This window comes from Bubalus kerabau, chromosome 3 (assembly GCF_029407905.1).
Source record: "Bubalus kerabau isolate K-KA32 ecotype Philippines breed swamp buffalo chromosome 3, PCC_UOA_SB_1v2, whole genome shotgun sequence".
Taxonomy (NCBI): domain Eukaryota; kingdom Metazoa; phylum Chordata; class Mammalia; order Artiodactyla; family Bovidae; genus Bubalus; species Bubalus kerabau.
Genome location: NC_073626.1, coordinates 15,198,147 through 15,220,241, shown reverse-complemented (window position 1 = coordinate 15,220,241; position 22,095 = coordinate 15,198,147). Strand labels below are relative to the sequence as shown.

The following is a 22,095-nucleotide window of genomic DNA, read 5'->3' as shown; positions in this document are numbered from 1 at the left end:
TCCTCCTATCAAGTTATACATATTACGTACATTTATTTAGCTCTGCCATAAAAATTTCTTTTAAAAGTTACAGTTTAATGTTATATTGGGGGGGTTTGTAACAGTCAACAGAAGAAAAGGCCATGGAGAGACTGTCTTGAAATTCTATACATCACCATGCTAAATCACTCAAGTCATGTCTGACTCTTTGTGACCCCATGGACTGTAGCCCAACAGGCTCTTCTGTCCAAGGGATTTGCCAGGCAAGAATACTAGAGCAGGTTGCCATTTCCTTCTCCATACATTACAGGCATTTCTATTATATTTGTCAATGTCTCTTAGAAAAGGATGTAAGCAAATAACTCTTCTTAGTATTTACAGTCTACAGACATGTGGATTTGTCATTAAAAACTAATTATCAAATTATATAAATCACCCTAACTCCCTATTCTTTGGGAGAGCCAAGATTCACGAGTTGGTAAAATTATCTTTCCTCTTTTGAAACTCAATACAGTATTTCAGATAGCCTTTATTTTGTTATGGTCTATTACATATAATCCTTTAATGTAAGCTGCCTAAAATCCTTTGGTGGAAGTTGACAATGTATAAAAAATATATATATTAATGTTATTAATCCTATGGAAGAAATAGATTTCTCAGTTTGAACACAGCACAAATGAAAAGATAAAAGAATAAAAGAGACATTTAAACAACTGCCATATAAATTAATAGGATGCAATTATTGGTCTCTTTTTCATCTTAGATGAAAATCAATATTCAGTATTAATTACTAAAGGTTATAAGTCAAATGCAACTTCATGTAAACCATACAACTCAACAATTTCAAGTTTATATACCAGAAAATCAAATATTGCTCATATCCTCTCTTATCCAAAAGGCCAGGAAGTAATGTTTTCCAGCTGCATTGCATAATTAATCTCATACACACTAGACAGTGTCTTTGCAAGTCTTGAAATAAAACTGAATTCATCAAATTCCAACATAAATCACTAAATCACTAAGCATCAAGAAATTTTCTCCTTGCTCTGAATATTTCATCTTAATTTATTCACCTTTCCATAACCGGTTTATGCCACTTATCTTGTGTGTGTGTGTGGGGGGGGGGGGGGGTGTTCAGATTTATGAGGAAGGAAAAAAAAGTAACAACACAGAAATGAGATCTAGAAAAGCACACGAGAGCTATGAAAACAGCCCATCCATCATCTCTACATTTTGATTCCAGAGACAGCAGAGAAAGGTGCTGTTTCCACACCACTCACCCAGCACACTTAAAAAGGTTTGCTCCATCACTTATACAACTGAAACTGATTGATTAGCTGCTGGAGAAAAATCAATATAAATATCCTAGAAAACACTAGCTTGTAAATTCATTCTGGCCCCAACAAAGTCCTGGTCATTGCTTGACATGTTTTTCTAGATATCTAAAATGCAACTATGTCAAACCCCAGTCCCCAAAGACTATGTCATGGCTAGGAAGTTTTAAAACCTAAAGCTCAGCACAGGTGAAGTGAGGGTGGGAGGTTTCCCAGAGGTCTATTAGAACAAAGAGATGATACCCAGAAATTAACCTGGTAAATATCACACTCATATGCAGAACTGCCACGAAAATGAAAAACACATGAGAAGGTTAAAACAGTCAATGAAAATGTAAAAAAAAAAAAAAAAAAAAAGCTAGGAAACTAACAAAATATAAACTATATATATTTTTCATAAAAGGTAAACTAAAGTTTCTATTAAAAATATAAAGTTTGTTTAATGATATCCATTCAAAAGTTAATGGGCTCCTTTTCTCATTCTTGGCAGCTGAATGTATAGTCAGTATATTTTTAGTACTTTAGGAAGCCACTTTATATTCAGAATGATTTCATGATTATTTCAGAATCTCTTCTGAATGCTCCCTTGCCTATGGGCTAGCACTAGTCTCTTCACTCATTAGATGTCTAAGAAATAAATGTTTATGAATATAAAATGTTCCATGAATATGCTATTCAGAAAGAAATTGTTACCTTATTGTATAGTCTATCACATGACAGGCAACCAGGGATATACTCCCTATCCTACAATTGGTATAGAGATTTTTTAAAAAACATTTTGTATTTGTGACACATAGTCATTTAAAAATTTAAGAAAAAGTAAGAAAAGGACTGCAATTTTCAGTTGGGAAATTTAACTTGCATTGACCTAACAGCTTTAAACACTAAAATTTAGCAACAGCATATTTAGACTTTTCTTCTTAAAATTCTCAAAGAACCATGTTTATTACTGATTATGGGAAAATTTAATAATGGTATAATGTAGAATTTAAGGGGCTCTGATCCTCTAAATACTCCTAGTTTCTTAATTATTAAAGAATGAGATACACAAGAATCACCAAAGAAGAAAAACAGGCTATTTCTACTATTACATTTAACTTCATAAATTATACTTTGCAATTTAAAAACTCAGAGCAATTTTAAAACTTATAGGAACTCTACACAACCATTATGATACCAAGGTTTGCTGCAGAACAAAAGACAATGCTGCTAACTCAATGTCTTTAAAATGTGAGCTTATAGATTGCTATTTCCTATTGTGAAATTATAAGGCCATCCTTAACATGATTTTGCATTTGTCAAACTGAGAAAACAAAAGGTGACTGTCATACTCAATAGTTCCTATCTGTAAAGACATTCTTCATAAAATATATTTTAGAAGTAAAAGAAAATGTCTCATGTTTCTAATCATTAATGTTACAGATATTACAATATTCTCACTCAAAACTGGACTTCTCAAAAAAAATTAGACTTCTCTTCTTTGATTTATTTTAAATTCCTCCAGTTTAAGACACATGCCTTCTTTATGATAAGGGCACAACCAATGACTTCATGTAAGTTATCTCAAATTCAAACAACAAGCAACACTACATGTCACACTAATGAGAAAACCATGATTTGTATACATCAAGTACCTTTGTCAGATCATGTGGCTGGAACCCAGCAGAGCACTGCTGTGAACTCAAACTCTCCTATGGCAAAGAGTATCAGATACTCACAACTTAAAATTCCCTAAACACACTGGCTTACCTAGAAAGTTAAGACCTCAGTATTTTAGTAAGAGTTCCACGTATCAACCCAATGAGCCCATCAGTCCAAAAATTAGCCTTCAATCAACAAGACAATAGAAAAACATTGCAGTGCACACATTTCATGGTGGGGGGACTAACCAAGCACATATGTATCTATTGATGATGATGAAAGTAATATTAAATAAATCTCTTTTAATACTTTCTCTAGAAATAGCCACTAAGTCATTGTTAAGCTCTGATATATTCTCTAAGTCACTTATTTTAATCAGCAAACCCACTTGTAATTTGTATGCCTTCTAAATCAGAGTTAGTGGATAGATCATATATCTATGATCACAGTCCTAATATCTCTGTTATCCAATAGATCTAGGGGAAAACAAACACCAAGTAAGAGTGCCAGCAAAGGATTACTTTTCAAACAAAGTAGGCTTCTGTACAAATTCATTCCCTTTCTAAAGTATCCTTAACGTAACCATATTGCAGAAAAGACAACCACTCAGACTTCTCTGATTAGCCAATTCACCTGGTTCTGAAACAGAACAACGACAAGAGTCACTGCGTTTCTATTTATTCCTTTCAGTACAAGTTGAATGTGAACAGAAGAGGGGACTCTGCTAAGAATATAAAGTTAGAAAAAAAAAATTGTCCAGAAGTGTTGAATTAATCAAGAGTATTTTTCTCTTTGTTTTAAAGAGCAGTTCAAATTCATGCTGATAAAAGCCTCTCACTAAATACGTGAGTTTGTAAAACATACTTTCTGAGATTCAGGGTGTGAAGTACTGGAAGTAGCACTCTAAGTTACTTGCTAAAAGCAAAAGCACATCGCCAATAAGTATTAACCCACAAGACTATGAGACAATAGATTACCTCATGTTGGTTATAAAAACATACCAATGTTACACACACATACAATAAACAAAGACAAAAGAGGAAATTTATGGTCATGTGTCAACACAATTGTGATTCATGTTACAAATGTCTTACTATATGCTGAGAGATATTGAGGCAATCACATTTTCCAGCAAGTGATGAATCCAAAGTAGCTGGCCACCCACACAAAGAATTACTCTCTTTAGGACTCTATACCATTACCAATCTTCACAGCTCCAACAGTCCTATGGATGAGTGGGGGTTATCTTTACTTGCTCAAAGTAAAATTTACCTTCTCTTTCCAAGACTCTTGATAATCTTTATTAGTTCTGTTTTCTAAATGGCCCAAACAGTAACAAAGAGGCAGAAATCTTTAAAAAATATTTCTCTCAGTCCACAAAAGTCTAATTAACACACACCAGAAGGTCATGGCTTTCATTTTTATTTTTTTGTCTTTCCCATGAAATATAAAGACAGGTGATAAATTTCAAAGTATGTCAGTTACCTTAGAGTCATAAGAAAACAGAAGAGCAGTGAAAGAAAAGTTATGCAAATATCATAACCTGAATCTGATAACATCTTCTATTAGATAAGCGGAAACATTTGTAAACTCTTCAGAAAACTAAACAGGCATGCACCTAAAGTGAAGATTTACTTAGAAGACCTATTAAAATTTATTAAAGAGACTGAAATCACACAGAATTCTACAAACTCTTACCTTGAAAAGACTGTTTGGCTCTATCTACTAATTCATCAATTGGATAACTGGCCAAATTTCCTCTGGCGTGTTTAGTTTTGCAGTAGGTACAAGCATTGAGACACCTGTTCAAATGATAGCGATAAATACAGTTAAAACTTTTAAAGACACTTAACAGGGGAAAATATCCAAAATGTACACCAAAGTGCTGTTCTAGTATCATTTGCCAGTTTATAGAAGAGATATGAAAAATGAGTATCTACCAAGCTTCATATTTATTTCCACTAGGCACAGAAATCTGCAATTTGTAATTCTTTTAAGTTTCAACTATTCAAGTATGGTTGTACAAACCACATAATATAATTTCAAATGCACACATTAATACAGAACAAAGTTTATAAGTGCTTAAAATGGCTAATCTAAAAGAAAAAGCATTCATAATTTTTAAACCAATGGAATTTGTCTATTATAAAACTAAAATTTATATATCAGTTATATAAACTGCATTATTCATAAATGAAAAAGTTTTAACTTTTAACTAATGATATAAGAATAAATCGGCAACATAAAATTCTCATAAGAAAATACATTCTTAATAATCTTCAGATAATATCTTCAACTCTTCGAAATCAGAAAGAAATATTAAAACAGGTTCAATGAATGCTCTTTGGGATTATATTCATCAAAGAAACCGAATGACAATATTAGTTTCAAAAAATTAAAAAATAGAATTATCTCCCAAAAAACCTGAGATAATAAAGCATTGTCTTTTAATAACGAAAATGTTGGTTCTACTCTTATAATTTAAAAAGTTTAAATACATTTTATTATAAAATTTAAAAAAAAATTACACATAATAAAAAATACTTTTGCCAAAAAGATAAGTCTCAGCAGCACTGAACGGAACAAAGAATAACATCTCTTCAAAGATTCAACTGCTATAATAAATAGCAAGGTTTTTAAAGACCATCACTAAGCAAATGTTTGAAAATTTCAAACTGAGAAAAATTAAACTTCTAATAATTACAAGTAGCCAATGTGTCATTCTGTTAATATATAATTTAAAAATATATAAAAATCATATAAATCATGAGGCAACAATGTAATGCTTAATTTATAATTATTTTTGCATGGAACTCTTGAGTAAAACAACACATTTGTTTTGGCAAGGATTTTTAACTTTTTAACAGACCACGTTCTCTTAAAAAACTAACATCACTTTCTTCCTAAGCCATTTACACACACACACAAATTGTGGTCTCTCATATGAATAGAGGTTCTGGTCCCCTAACTGTTACATGTCTTATCTTTTGAACTTTCATCTGTTCCATAATAAGGAAAAAAAGTAACTTTTTTTTTAAACTTCTGCTTGGAAGACTAGGGCTTCACTTGTGACTCAGCTGGTAAAGAATCCACGGAAGACCTGGGCTCGATCCCTGGGTTGGGAAGATCCCCTGGAGAAGGGAAAGGCTACCCACTCCAGTATTCTGGCCTGGAGAATTCCATGGACTGTGTAGTCCATTGGGTCGCAAAGAGTCGGATACGACTGAGCGACTTTCACTTTCACACTGTGGAAGACTAACTTCCTTTTGCTTAGCCCTGACTGAGCACCAGGCATTTTTCTAGACGTTGTACATACATTGTCCCATTTAACTCTTCTCAAATTGGGCGTTACTGTCTCCATCTTACAGATGCTTCGAAAAAGTTAGATAATACAGTTGATTCCACAGAAATACAAAGGAGCGTAAGATACCTCTGTGGCAACAACTACACACCAACTAGACAACCTAGAGTAAATAAAACCTCCTAGAAACACACAGCCCACCCGGACTAAATCATGATCCCGTTTACAACAGCATTGAAAACAATGAAATGCCGAGGAATACATTTAATCAAGAAGGTTAAAGATCTGCAGAATGAAAAGTTTAACACATTGATGAAACAAAATTTTTTTTAAAAGAGCAAAGCCAAAGGCAGCTCAATTCCTAATTTCAAATGATATTACACCCCACTCCAGTATTCTTGCCTGGCTGGAAAATCCCATGGACGGAGGAGCCTGGTAGGGGGCAGTCCATGGGGTCCCATAGAGTCGGACATGACTGAGCGACTTCACTTTCACTTTTCACGCATTGGAGAAGGAAATGGCAACCCACTCCAGTGTTCTTGCCTGGAGAATCCCAGGAACGGGGAAGCCTGGTGGGCTGCTGTCTACGGGGTCGCACAGAGTCGGACACGACTGAAGTGACTTAGCAGCAGCAGTGAAAAAACAGGCATATAGGCTAATGTAAAAGAACTGAGAGTCCAGGAATAAATTCATGAATATACAATCAACTAACATTTGACAAAAGAGCCAAGAATACTCAATACAGAAAAGACAGTCTATTCAACAAATGGTGCTGGGAAAATTGAATATTCACTTGCAAAAGCACTTACTTTTATCACTGAGAAGAATTAATAGAAAATGAATTAAAGACTTAGATGTAAAACCATAAACCATGTAAATTACAAGTAAATGTAAAACCAGAAACCCCTAGAAGAAAACACAGGGAAAAAGTTCCTTGACATTGTTCTTAGCAATGATTTAATTTTGGATGACACCCAAAGCACAAATAACAGAAGCAAAAATAAACAAGCTGGACTACATCAAACGAAAAAGCTTCTGCACAGCAAAGGAAAACAATCAATGAAATGCAAAGGCAAACAACAGAACGGGGAAAAATATATGCAAACCACATATCTGATCCAAAATATATGATTGAATTTTTGATTCATAATATATGATTATTATTCCACATTTCCCTTCCGTTTAGTAACTCAGTCGTGTCAGACTCTTTGCAACCCCATGGACTACAGCACGCCAGGCCTTCCTGTCCATCACCAACTCCAGGAGTTCACCCAAACTCATGTCCTATGAGTCACTGATGCCATTCAACCATCTCATCCTCTGTCATCCCCTTCTCCTCCTGACCTCAATCTTTCCCAGCATCAGGGTCTTTTCCAATGGGTCAGCTCTTTGCATCAGGTGGCCAAAGTATTGGAGTCTCAGCTTCAGCATCAGTCCTTCCAATGAACACTCAGGAATGACCTCCTTTAGAATGGACTGGTTGGATCCCCTTCCAGTCCAAGGGACTCTCAAGAGTCTTCTCCAACACCACAGTTCAAAGCATCAATTCTTCTGTGCTTAGCTTTCTTCACAGTCCAACTCTCACATCCATACATGATTACTGGAAAAACCAGAGCTTTGACTGGATGGATCTTTGTTGGCTGCTTTTTAATATGCTGTCTAGGTTGGTCATAACCTTTCTTCCAAGGAGCAAGCGTCTTTTAATTTCATGGCTGCAATCACCATCTGCAGTGATTTTGGAGCACAAAAAATAGTCTGTCACTGTTTCCCCATCTGTTTGCCATGAAGTGATGGGACCAGATGCCATGATCTTAACTTTTCTGAATGTTGAGCTTTAAGCCAACTTTTCACTCTCCTCTTTCCCTTTCATCAACAGGCTCTTTAGTTCTTCTCCACCTTCTACCATAAGGGTGGTGTCATCTGCATATCTGAGGTTATTGATATTTCTTCCGGCAATCTTGATTACAGCTTGTGCTTCTTCCAGCCCAGCATTTCTCATGATGTACTCTGCACAGAAGTTAAATAAGCAGGGTGACAATATACAGCCTTGATGTACTCCTTTTGCTATTTGGAACGTCTGTTGTTCCATGTCCAGTTCTAACTGTTGCTTCCTGACCCGCATACAGGTTTCTCAAGAGGCAGGTCAGGTGGTCTGGTATTCCCATCTCTTTCAGAATTTTCCACAGTTTGTTGTGATAAGTCAAAGTCAAAGGCTTTGGCATAGCCAATAAAGCAGAAATAGATGTTTTTCTGGAACTTTCTTGCTTTTTTGATGATCCAGCAGATGTTGACAATTTGATCTCTGGTTCCTCTGCCTTTTGTAAAATGAGCTTGAACATCTGGAAATTCATGATTCACGTATTGTTGAAGCCTGGCTTGGAGAATTTTGAGCATTACTTTACTAGCATGTGAGATGAGTGCAATTGTGTGGTAGTTTGAGCATTCTTTGGCATTGCCTTTCTTTGGGATTGGAATGAAAACTGACATTTTCCATAATAAGAGATTCATAATATCTGATTTGGGGTTAATATTATAGATATAAAAATTCTCATATAGCTCAATAAATAATAATCGAATATTAAGATGGCCGAACACTATGACTAGACGTTTCTCAAAATACAATACTCAAGTGGTCAACAGTCACAGGAAAAGATACTCAAGATTACTAATCATCAAGGAAATGTAAATGAAAACCACAATGAGATATCACCTCACCCCTGTTAGAATGGCTCTTATCAAAAAAACAAGAGTTGACAGCACCTGACATAAGGTAGCTTGTGCACTACTGGCAGGAATATAAACTGGTATTGCTAGCATGAAAAACATTATAGAGGTTCCTCAGAAAACTAAAAATAGAATTATCATATGATCCAGCAATTCCATTTCTGGGTATATCTCCAAAGGAGATGAAATCACTGTCTCAAAGAGCTACGCACAACCTCATTTTTCATGGCAGAATTACCTACAACAGCCAAACATGGAAAACAACCTGTTTCTTCAACAAAGACATGAATGAAGAAAATATGATACATTTATATAAGGGATATTACTCAGTCATTAAAAACATGGAAAAACTGCCATTTACACCAATATGAATGGCTCTTGAGGGCATTATGTGAAGTGAAATAAGTCAGCCAGAAAATGAAAAATACTGTATGATCTCATTTTTATGTGAAACTCAAAACCAAACAAACAAAAGCAAAACAAAAAACAAATTCATAGAAACAAAAGATTGTTGGTTGCCAGAGGGTGGGATTTGTGAGAGGTGGGGGAAAACAGTGAAGGTGGCCTAAAGGTACAAAATTCTAGTTATAAAATAAATTCTGGGGGTGTAATGTACAGCATGATGACTACAGTTACCAATACTCTATTGTGTATCTGAACAGCAGTAAGAAAAGAGAATTGAGAAGTTCTCATTGCAAGAAAAATCTGTAATTATATAAAAGCAGGAATATTAACTTAATGTGGCAAACATTTCACAATATATACATGTATCGAATATTTATGCTTTCTATCTTAAGCTCATAAAATGTTATATGTCAATTATATCTCGGTGAAACTGTGGCGGCAGTGTAGGGGGAGCGGAATCAGGTAAGTGGCTTGTTCAAGACATCTAACAACTAAAATTCAAAACACAAGTCCATCAAATTTCAAATTCCCTCCTACTGCCATACCAAGCTGCCTCCCCAGAATAAATGCATATCAGATATCCTCTGTGTGCATGCTAAGTTTCTTTAGTCATGTCCGACTCTTCGCAACCCTATGGACTGCAGCCCCCCAGGCACCTCTGTTCATGGGATTCTCCAGCCAAGAATACAGGAATGGATTGCCATGACCTTCTCCAGGGGATCTTCCTGACCCGGGGATCAAACCCGCATCTGTTACATCTCCCACCTTGGCAGGTGGGTTCTTTACCATTAGTGCCACCTGGGAAGTCCATCAAATACCTAGCTACAGACAAATGCAGATAAGATACAATAAGGCAAGCATCATCTGACATGAGATATAAAGTGATGCAGCAGAGATATTCAAAGACACAGCTAGTATTCTTCATCTTGTGTATGGAAAAATGAAAGTGAAGTCACTCAGTCGTGTCTGACTCTTTGCGACCCTGTGGACTGTAGCCTGCCAGGCTCCTCCATCCATGGGATTTTCAAAGCAAGAGGACTAAAGTGGGTTGCCATTTCCTTCTCCAGTGGATCATTCCAACCCAGGGATCAAACCCAGGTCTCCCACATTGTAGCAGACTCTTTACCATCTGAGCCACTAGGGAAGTCCTCTTGTGTGTGTAATTATTTGTCTGAAACCTGTTTCTCGTTCATTCTTTGGAAATCTCAGGCTAGTCTTCCTGTCCGTCCACTGGCCCAAACTAGTTATTTCACCCTTGTTTACAAGAGTTCTATTTTTACCCTACAGCTGCTCTGTAGCAGAATGTGTCACTTTCTTGGTTTTGCCTTGGTTTTTAAATTCTACAGCTAAGGTCTCTCTGGCCCTCTCCTCAGTGCCTCCATGATGGACTTGATGCTGTACACCCCACATTTATTTATCCAGGATCCCTCTGCCATTCACTCAAGTTGAACCAGCGAAAATGCTCTCTCTACCCCCTGATACTACTTACCCTGATCTATTTCTCCAGACCCATTATCTTATTTCTCCTACCCCCAATGCAGAGCTCCATAAATTAAGTAGACAATCTCGATAAAAGCAGATACTATTTCTAACTTGGGCTATTTCTTAGAAGTAACTTTCTTAAGGGATACTAGCCTAGAGGAGGGAAAGGAAAACAGAAGGGAAAAATGCATTTTAAGTATTTATAATATAAATGAATTAACACACATAAAACACTTAGAATACTGCCGGCACCTAGTTAAGTGATCAGTAAGTACTGGTCAGTGGTTGTTCACTGTGACCATCCTCAACAATTCTGTAAGGAAATCATTATGCACCATTATGTTCCAGGAATACTGACCTTCTGGAACAGACGCGTTGCTGAGAGGTTGACTTCAATCAACTATGGAAACCAAATCATGTTTTCCCTACTGGCTCACTTAATAAAGGTGGGAATGTACTCCCCATGGAAAACCAATTAGGAAAATGGACTAAAACATTTAAATAAAACAAGGTGACTGATACTCAGAAACATTTATAATAATCAAAACAAGGCAGTAAGTATAAATGTTACATTAAGAATTCAAAATATTCTTTACTAAACTGCTCCCTCCAGAGTTAATCAGAGTTGTTGATGGGATGTATTTTTGAAGTTCTAAACTCTTCATTGTATAAGATAGGTTCTTCCCTATCTGCAGTTACCACAATAAAACCTATTATTATTTAAATAAAGTGAAAATTTCTATGGAGAGTATTTCTTAAGCATGTTAAAACAGCACTAATCAAGCACTAAGTCTGCTATGTCTTACATTTAAAAAGGAGAGAGGTTTGTTACAATACACAGGAAAAATAGCCAATGCAAAATCAGAAAACAGTGAGATATTTGATGCTCTTTGGTTTAAAAACAATCTTCTCGATCACCAGGAATTATGATGACCGATCATTTCCACACGACAAGCCTCCAACAAAATAGATTCATCACAGAAACCTTTCATAGTTTCAGTTATCTGTAAACAATTAAGTAATTGTTTAAGAGTAAGAACACTGAGCCTGTTTCTTTAACTGTGAGAAAACAAAAGATCTTTGAGGGTTGACTGTTGAAAGCCAAAACCAGAAAGAGATGGCCGTTGAACTGTAAGGAAGAAGCAAAATCCTGAACAGACATACCCTGTTATCACAGAAGGGTAAAGTTAGCACACTCCACCTACCCATCTTTGTACAGGTTGTTAGATGGCCAAACGCCAAGAAATAACTGAAAACCTCAAAAGCAGAGGCAGACCAGGCATTTAATTTAGCAGTATAACTCAAGTCTTGAAAAACATCTATGGTGTAATAGTTTTACATTATAGAAATGAAACAAATAAAATAATGAATTTTCACAATTAAAAATTTAAAATTATCAAAAAAATATTTCAAAGGGTTCAAATGTATAACATGCTAATTTGATACCTAAACCACATACAGTGAATGAAAATTAAAAGTTTTAATACATTAGGCTTTTTCTTTTAAAGAGCATCTTCTGATATCACAAGCTTTAGAATGACTTAAAAATCAGAGTTATATTTTTAAAAATTCACCTATACTGATATCTCTTTGTTTAAGGGGAGAAAAAATTATGTGACTTAGGATTCTGTTTCTGCTTGTGGACAAAGATGATTTTAAATATGCAAAAACTATTATTTTTAACAATAACATTAACACTTCAAACTAACATTCTGTGTCATTCACATACTGTAATTCTTATTTATTTTTAATCAGTTGACAGAGCATCATCTTTCTCAAAGCTTCAAATTTTACAAAATAAGTACTCTGTAAACCAAAACCTTGGAAAAATCACATTGTGCCTTTCCATATGGAACCCTCATGAAGCAAAGAAAAAACAAAAACTCAAGAAACAAAAAGATTCACACACTGCAGGCTGTGCCAGACTTGATTGTTAAATATAGTCTATTGTGAACCCTAATCATGGTTTTTAAAGTATTCAAGAGTACTTCCAGGAAAATTACAAACTTTTTGATCTTTTAAACAAATCCAAAGATACTCTTTAGCAGCAAAATCTGATTGGAGCTTCAAATGATAATTCCTGTTTGCCAAGAACAAAATCCTGAACAAGCAAAGGAAAAAATAACATACCTGAAAAACTAGAATATATCCTAAATTCTTTAAGCTTCCTATGGACATGGAACAACAGACTGGTTCCAAATCGGGAAAGGAGTACATCAAGGCTATATATTGTCACCCTGCTTATTTAACTTACATGCAGAGTACATCATGCGAAATACTGGGCTGGATGAAGCACAAGCTGGAATCAAGATTGCCAGGAGAAATATCAATAACTTCAGATACACAGATGACACCACCCTTATGACAGAAGGTGAAGAAGAACTAAAGAGCCTCTTGATGAAAGTCAAAGAGGAGAGTGAAAAAGCTGGCTTAAAGCTCAACATTCAGAAAACTAAGATCATGGCATCCAGTACCATCATTTCATGGAAAATAGATGGGGAAAAAATGGAAACAGAGATAGACTTAATTTTGGGGGCCTCCAAAATCACTGCAGATGGTGACTGCAGCCATGAAATTAAAAGACACTTGCTCCTTGGAAAAGCTATGACCAACCTATCAGATCAGATCAGTCGCTCAGTCGTGTCCGACTCTTTGCGACCCCATGAATCGCAGCATGCCAGGCCTCCCTATCCATCACCAACTCCCAGAATTCACTCAGACTCACGTCCATCGAGTCAGTGATGCCATCCAGCCATCTCATCCTCTGTCATCCCCTTCTCCTCCTGCCCCCAATCCCTCCCAGCATCAGAGTCTTTTCCAATGAGTCAACTCTTTACATGAGGTGGCCAAAGTACTTGAGTTTCAGCTTTAGCATCATTCCTTCCAAAGAAATCCCAGGGCTGATCTCCTTCAGAATGGACTGGTTGGATCTCCTTGCAGTCCAAGGGACTCTCAAGACTCTTCTCCAACACCACAGTTCAAAAGCATCAATTCTTCAGCGCTCAGCCTTCTTCACAGTCCAACTCTCACATCCATACATGACCACAGGAAAAACCATAGCCTTGACTAGACGAACCTTTGTTGGCAAAGTAATGTCTCTGCTTTTGAATATGCTATCTAGGTTGGTCATAACTTTCCTTCCAAGGAGTAAGCGTCTTTTAATTTCATGGCTGCAGTCACCATCTGCAGTGATTTTGGAGCCCAGAAAAATAAAGTCTGACACTGTTTCCACTGTTTCCCCATCTATTTCCCATGAAGTGGTGGGATTGGATGCCATGATCTTCATTTTCTGAATGTTGAGTTTTAAGCCAACTTTTTCACTCTCCTCTTTCACTTTCATCAAGAGGCTTTTTAGTTCCTCTTCACTTTCTGCCATAAGGGTGATGTCATGACCAACCTATACAGCATATTAAAAAGCACAGACATTACTTTACCAACAAAGGTCCATCTAGTCAAAGATATGGTTTTTCCAGCAGTCAGGTATGGATGTGAGTTGGACTATAAAGAAAGCTGAGCGCTGAAGAATTGATGCTTTTGAACTGTGGTGTTGGAGAAGGTTCTTGAGAGTCCCTTGAACTGCAAGGAGATCAAACCATTAAATCCCAAAGGAAATCAGTCCTGAATATTCATTGGAAGGACTGATGCTGAAAGCTGAAACTCCAATACTTTGGCCACCTGATGCAAAGAACCAACTCATTGGAAAAGACCCTGATGCTGGGAAAGAGTGAAGGAAGGAAGAGAAGGGGATGACAGAGGATGAGATAATTGGATGGTATCACTGACACAATGGGCATGAAGTTTCAGTAGGTCTGGGAGTTGGTGATGGACAGGGAGGTCTGGATGAAAGAAGGCCTGCAGTCCATGGGCTCGCAAAGATTTGGACACGACTGAGTGACTGAACTGAACTGATGGCCAGAGCTCCTCCCATGGAACAAATCTCTCCACTTGAGTTTCTGCCTCCATATCCAGTCCTACTCCAAAATTTCATTGTACTGCTGCTTCTGTCTTTAACTGTAATTGTACCCTTTGCCAGAGAAGGCACTGGCGACCCACTCCAGTACTCTTGCCTGGAAAATCCCATGGACGGAGGAGCCTGGTAGGCTGCAGTCCATGGGGTCGCTAAGAGTTGGGCACGACTGAGCAACTTCACTTTCACTTTTCACTTTCATGCATTGGAGAAGGATACGGCAACCCACTCCAGTGTTCTTGCCTGGAGAATCCCAGGGATGGGAGCCTCGTGGGCTGCCATCTATGGGGTCGCACAGAATCGGACACGACTGAAGCGACTTAGCAGCAGCAGCAGCAGTACCCTTTGCAATTACAGGGGTTGGGATAGAAGGGTCTGGGAGCACAGCTGCTAACCTTTCTTCTATTTGTCCTAAATTAAAAAACAACTGCAACTACATGTTTTCCTTATCCTACTCCCATTAGCTGCTGTTCTACATCTTTTGCTTCAAGGAGTTGTGTCAATGTATTTAAACTCTGTACCCTTATTTCTCATTTCTTTTACCTGAAAGATATCTTTATCATCATCGTCAATCAATCTCCATAAAAGTCAACACAAGCTTTAAAATCTTCTGGGGTGGGGAAGCGCTATTAAGAGTAAAAGATGGTTGTGGAATGCTTGCCAGGCACTCAGCCATACAATAATTTTATACTAATTGTTTCATTTATCTTTGCAACAATCTTGGTATAAGTATCATTATTCCTACTTTCATACAGGAAACTGAGGTTGAAAAGGATTAAAAAATTTGTCCAAATTTGCATAGATGGCCAAGTGGAAGATGCAATCGATCTTATCGGAAATTCCTGTATCATGGATTGTACTCTACTTCTCATGAGATACAATAAATTAGGTAAGAACACATGATTGTTGGAGAGGATTCAGATGAGATGGCAGAGTGGGAAGCTCTAGGAATCTGTCTCCCCACCTAGACAACAACTGCACTGGCAGAATCTGCCTGGTGTAACTATTTTGGAATTCTGGAGTCTGCTGAAGGCTAGCAACTTCCAGGGGAAGATTTGAATGCAAACTGCCCAACAACAACAGAATAAACATGGGACATTCTCCAGGACAGACCAGATGTTAGACTGCAATTTAAGACTCCAAATATTTTAAAAGATTGGTATCACACAGAGTTTCTTCTCAGACCACAAGAGAATGAAGTCAGAGGTAAGTAACAAAAAAGGAGAGGAAAATTCACAATATTGTGGAAATCAAACAACACATTTGTAAATAACCTATGAATCAAAAAAGAAACCACAAAAGAGAAATTAGAAAACAATTAGATATGAACGAGAACAACCACTGCACACCAAAAGTTATGGGGTGCAGATAAAGGAGTACTATGGGGAAATTTCATAGCTAGCTAAAAACACTTAAAAAAAAAAACCACTCATATTGATACTCAACTTTACAATGTAAGTAAACAGAAAAAGAAGAATAAACTAAAGTCAAGACTAGCAGAAGGAAGGAAATAAAGATTTGAGAAAAGATAGAGAATAGAAAAACAAAAGAGAAAATCAATAAAACCAAAAGTTGATTCCTCAAAAAGATTAATAAAAATGACAAACCTTTAGCTAGATTAAAAAAAAAAAAGAGGAGACTAATTAGTATAATCAGAAATGAAAGTGGGCCATTATTACTAACTCTACAGATATTAAAAGGATTATAAGAGTGACATGAACAATTGTACACCAACAAATTGAATTTCCCAGTTGCTATGAACAGATATCTGAAAATAAAAATACTATTCAGACTAAATAGGCTTCCCCGGTGGCTCAGACAGTGAAGATCTGCCTGCAATGCAGAAAACCTGGGTTGGGAAGATCCCCTGGCGGAGGATATGGCAAACCACTCCAGGATTCTTGCCTGGAGAATCCCACGGACAAAGAAGCCTGGCAGGTTACAGTCTGCGGGGTGCAAAAATCAGACATGACTAAGCGACTAAGCACATACATATCCAGACTAAATCAGGAAGAAATAGAAAATGTGAATATACCTGTAACTAGTCCAGAGCTTGGATCAGTAATCAAAAATCTCTCAACATACAAAAGCTTTGAAGCTGATTACTTTGCTGGTGAATTCTATCAAACATTTAGAGAAGAACTAATAATAATTCCTCTCTAGCTTTTTTGAAAACTGAAGAAAAGGGAATATTTTCCAACTCATTCTCTCAGAGCAAAATTACCCTAACACTCAAATCATACAAAACCACTGAAAGAGAAGGAAATCACAGAAAAGGAGAAGGAAATCCCTTGTGAACATCCTCAATAAACTAGCTGCTAGCAAACAGAATTCAGCAGCACATTACAAGAATTATATAGTACAGCCAACTGGGATTTACTGCTGAAATGCAAGGATGTTTCAGCAATGTGAATTGATCAACATAATATGCTATATCAACAGAATGAAAGAGGAAAAAAAAACATGATGTCAGTTGATGAAGAGAAAGCATTTGACAGGGTTCAACATCTTTTCAATATAAAAACAATCAACGCATTAGAAACAGAAACTTGCTCAACATAAAAAAAAAAAAAACACCCATGTATGAAAAACTCACAAAGAACATCATGTGCAGTGATTAAACTGAAAGTTTTTCCTCTAAGATGAGCAACAAGTCATGGATGCCTACTTTCACCACTTCAAATCAACATAATACTGCAAGTTTTAGCCTGATCAATTAGGCAACTAAAAGAAAGAAGGGACATCGAAATTAGGAAAAAGAAGTAAAATCATCTCTGCATATGATTCCATTTACAATAACAACAATAAGAATAAAATACCTACAAATTAACTGAACCAAAGTGCTGTAAAGTCTTTTGCATTGAAAACTACAACACTGCTGTAAGAAACTGAAGACAGAAAAATACAAATACACATCAATTTAGATTAGAAAACTTAGTATCATTAAACTGTCAATGTTACCCATAGATAATAAATAAAACATAAATAAATGTGAATAGACCTCATGTTAGATTAGAAAACCTAATATTAAAATGTCAATATTGTCCATAATGATCTAAAGATTCAATGCAATCCATTAAAAAAAAAAAAAGACTCCAATGACATTTTTTGTAGGAATAGAAAAGCCTATCCCAAAATTTATATAAAATATCAAGGTAGCCCAAACAGCCAAAACAATCTTGAACAAAACGGAAAGACTAGAGGATTCACAGTTCCTGATTTCAAAACTTTCTATAAAGCTACATTAAAACAGTATGGTACTGACATAAACACAGACATGTCAATTAGTGGAAGAAAACAGAGAGCCTCAAAATAAACCCTCATGTATTCGGTCAAAGGATTTTCACAAAAGAGTAAAGATCACTTTTTCAACAAATGATGCTGGGAAAACTAGATATCCATACACAAAAGTGAAGTTGGACCCTTACCTGAAATGATATACAAAACTTAACTCAAATGGATCAAGGACCTATATGCAAGACCTAAAACAATAAACTTCTTAGAAAAAAACAAAGGACAAAAGCTTCACAACATTGGATTTGGCAATAATTTCTTGGATCCGACATCAAAGTCACAGACAATGTAAGAAAACAGACAAAGGACTTCAGGAAAAGTTCTTAATTTTTTGCATCAAAAGACATTGTCAACAGAGTAAAAGAGCAACCCACAGAATTGGAGATAATATCTGCCAACTAAATACCTGATAAAAGATGATGTCCAGAATATACAGAGAACTTCAAAATCTCAGTAACAACAAAAACAACAACCCAATTCAAAAATGTGCAAAGGACTCGAACAGACATTTCTCCAAGAAGATATATGAATGACTAATGTCTGTGCTTAGTCACTGAGCTGTGTTCAACTCTTTGCAACCCCATGGACTGTAAAAAGTATCCCCTGCCAGGGGGATTCTCCAGACAAGAATACTGAAGTGGACCACCATGCTCTGCCCCAGGGGATCTTCCCAAATGAGGGATTGAAACCCAGCTTTCCTGCATTGCAGGTGGATTCTTTACCGCCTGAGCCACCAGGGAAGCCCAAGAACACCACAGTGGGTAGCCTATCCCTTCTCCAGGGGAACTACCCGATCCAGGAATCAAACCAGGGTCTTCTGCATTGGAGGCGGATTCTTTACCAGCTGAGCTACCAAGGAAGCCCTACAAATGACCAAAAGAAGGACATGACAAGATACTTAAACCACTAAAGAAATAAAAGTCAAAACTCCAATGAAATACTAATTCACACCAATTAGGATGGCTATTACTAAAATAACAAAACAAAACCAAAAAACAAATGTTGAAGTATTTGTGGAGAAACCAGGATCCTTGGGCACTGGTGGAAGTATAAAATGGTACAGCCACTGTGGAAAACAGTATGGTGCTTCCTCAGAAAAGTAAAAGTACATTACCATATGATCCAGCAATTCCACTTCGAGAGCTATATTGGAAAGAATTGGCAGTTCTATTTTTAGTTTTTTGAGGAACATAGATACTTTTCTCCATAGTAGAGGTAACAATTTACATTCCCAACAACAGTGTAGGAGGGTTCCCTTTTCTCCACACCCTCTCCAGCTCTGCCTGTAGACTTTTTGATGATGGCCATTCTGATCGGTGTTAGGTGATATCACATTATAGTTTTGACTCACATTTCTCTGATAATTAGTGATGCTGAGCATCTTTTCATGTGCTTTTTGGCCATGTGCATGCCTTCTTTGGTCAATGACAACCTTTAGAATTGAAGATGGATAAATGAAAAAAGCAGAAAAAAAAAGATTTTTACTGAATATTAGCCTAAATCAAGTAAAATGCCAACTGATACAAACATAGAATATAATTAATAAGCAACAATAAAAATCACCAGCTGGATTTCCAAATGTGTTCTATTTGTAGCTAGTGGCTTACTCCCTGGGGGATACACTTCCACACCCATAACAGCAACAACTGTTTTCTGAATGTGTTTACCAAAACATATGGTGAAAGATGAGCAAATCCTGACAATCATAAAGCACATACTTTTCCAAATTTTTCTTTTATTCCATCTACATTGTTACTTTTAATTTTATAAAACAATGACAGCAGTACAAACAAATAAGTTAAGCTTATTAACTCTCTCTCAGTGGAGATAGCTGTAGTCATCAAGTAATACTGACTAGTGAAGCAAAAACAACTGATTGGCCAAAGTGACTATGTGCAGCAGATGTGGATTAACTTACATATGTCCAAGCTGAAAAAGAAACAGGGACTCTGATGGCAACTACTTATCTGCTAACAGAGTAATAAGACATTTGACTTACAAAGTGTGTGTAAATCATATATATATATATGTGTGTGTGTGTGTGTGTGTGTGTGTATATATATATGATAAGGTCAAAAAAGCAGTAATGAATACTCTTTTAAGGTAATGTAATCAAATACATATACACCTGTATGTAAGGCACAGATGTGCAAGTACACAGACATACACACAGAGAATTCTGCCACTTTCACTACTAAATACTCACTGCATCTCTGAGTTTGTTTTGGGGTTTGATTTTTTTTTTTTAGATACAGACAACTGGTCGCTTTCCAAACATACTGTATCAGAATCTACAAGAATGGAACCAAGGCATACGCATTTGTAAAAACTGGTACTATTTTTATATGCCTGAATTGAGGCCAAATTTACTTGGTGACATTAGAAATAACAATTTATTTCGTGTGGCTAAATAGTTAACATATTTGCTAATGTTATCTGCTATTAAGGAAAACTGAAGCTTCACTTCCAAATATTCTAATGGATAACATATGAGAAGTAATCTCCAGCAACACTTATCTAAGGGTTAATCTCCTCAAAGTTTGATGAACCACACACTAATTACACCAAGAGAATAAAAACCTGAATAATTGACCCCCAAATCTATTAAAAAGTAAAGGAGTATCAGCGAAGAGCTGTTGTTTTTGCTTCCTCAGTGGCTCTGGAGGCAGATGTCTGCCAGGGTGAAATCTCACAGAAAATACTAGCAGGAATGAATTCTATAAGATATAACAGGTACCATATTTTGGTGCCTAGGATAAAAGGTATTGCTCCAACATGGGTCAAAACATCCTGGGGAAAAAAAATATATCTTATATTTCAACTGTGTTAAAACTAGTAAGCTAAACTCAGATAATTTTCTAACCTGTGTAGGAAAATAGTTTGGGCCAAATAATAGTGAAATTACACAATGAAGAGAGAGGAGGTGTTTTAAATTGAAATGTAAAAGTAACACCTAAGCATTTATGCAATTACCCACCATTTTAACTTCAACAAAACCTCCAAATTTGAGAAGTACAATTCTAATTAGAATTAAAATAACTGAATAAGTAAAATCGATCTACCTATTTCTTCCGTTTGGCAATTATACCTAAAGCAGGGCCAAGACAAAATACCACATATCAACAATAAAATGAGGGGACCAGCAGGTCCCTAATGTAAAGTTGCTGCCCATGAAGCAAGCTACCAAAACCTCCAAAACGTTGTCTGCACTCAAGTCTCAGCTGCACAAAGGTTTGTTTTGTGTACAGTGTTCTCCTCCTTCATACATATTACACCTATTTCCTTGAACAATTGCAAGAACCCCTATTGATCCCCAAAAAGCTCTTTTTCTTCCCTATTTTTGGAGACAGGGAGAGGAGTGATAAAAGCTATCCCAATTAAATACAGATTTTAATCCTTTCTAAAGAATCATGCTTGGGTAAAAGCGTTTACCCAAATTTTAGAGATCAGACCAGGTAGCTGAGTGCCCACAACTGCCAAAGAATATAAAACAAACGATGGGAAATGCTATTTATCAGTCTCTTCCAGAGTAGATGTCTTACCTTTTTTGGGGGGGCTTTCAACAGATCCTACTGGAAAATTCCAGTATTTCCTATTCTATATAACTTTTCTTCTAGATAAAATAGGGGATATTGGTTCATTTTCAGATTTTTCAAGATAAAATCATTCTAATTTGTCTTGGCAATTCCATTTCCCGGGTTCTCAAAGGTTGCTGATAAGGGTGCAGATTGGTCTAACTTTCCAAATCTGCTAATATGTGTTAAAAGACTCACAATAACCTCAATATCTCAATTTCCAACCTAATACATATTTTATTGCATTTTAAAACTGTACAATTTGTATACAGTTTATAAAGAAATAATCTTTCAACTACAGATTCTTAAAAACAAAACACTGCTGCTGGCGTAATAATAAATAGTAAGCCAATAGCAGCACAATGTTTACTGTGTGCGAGGTACTATTTTAAG

General features: G+C 36.3%; 1 protein-coding gene across 20 annotated transcripts in view; it reads right to left on the bottom strand.

The window, feature by feature from the left end:
* Positions 1-22,095, bottom strand: part of CDKAL1 (CDK5 regulatory subunit associated protein 1 like 1) — a 777,071-nt gene that overhangs the window by 488,174 nt on the left and 266,802 nt on the right. For all 20 annotated transcript variants that reach the window (XR_008711390.1, XR_008711388.1, XR_008711389.1 and 17 more), the window contains one exon: positions 4,653-4,756. Coding sequence is in view for 16 of the 20 variants with exons in the window: in XM_055570761.1 (XP_055426736.1) it covers positions 4,653-4,756 (104 nt within the window). In the remaining 4 variants the exon portion in view is untranslated. The remainder of the gene's footprint in view (positions 1-4,652; positions 4,757-22,095) is intronic.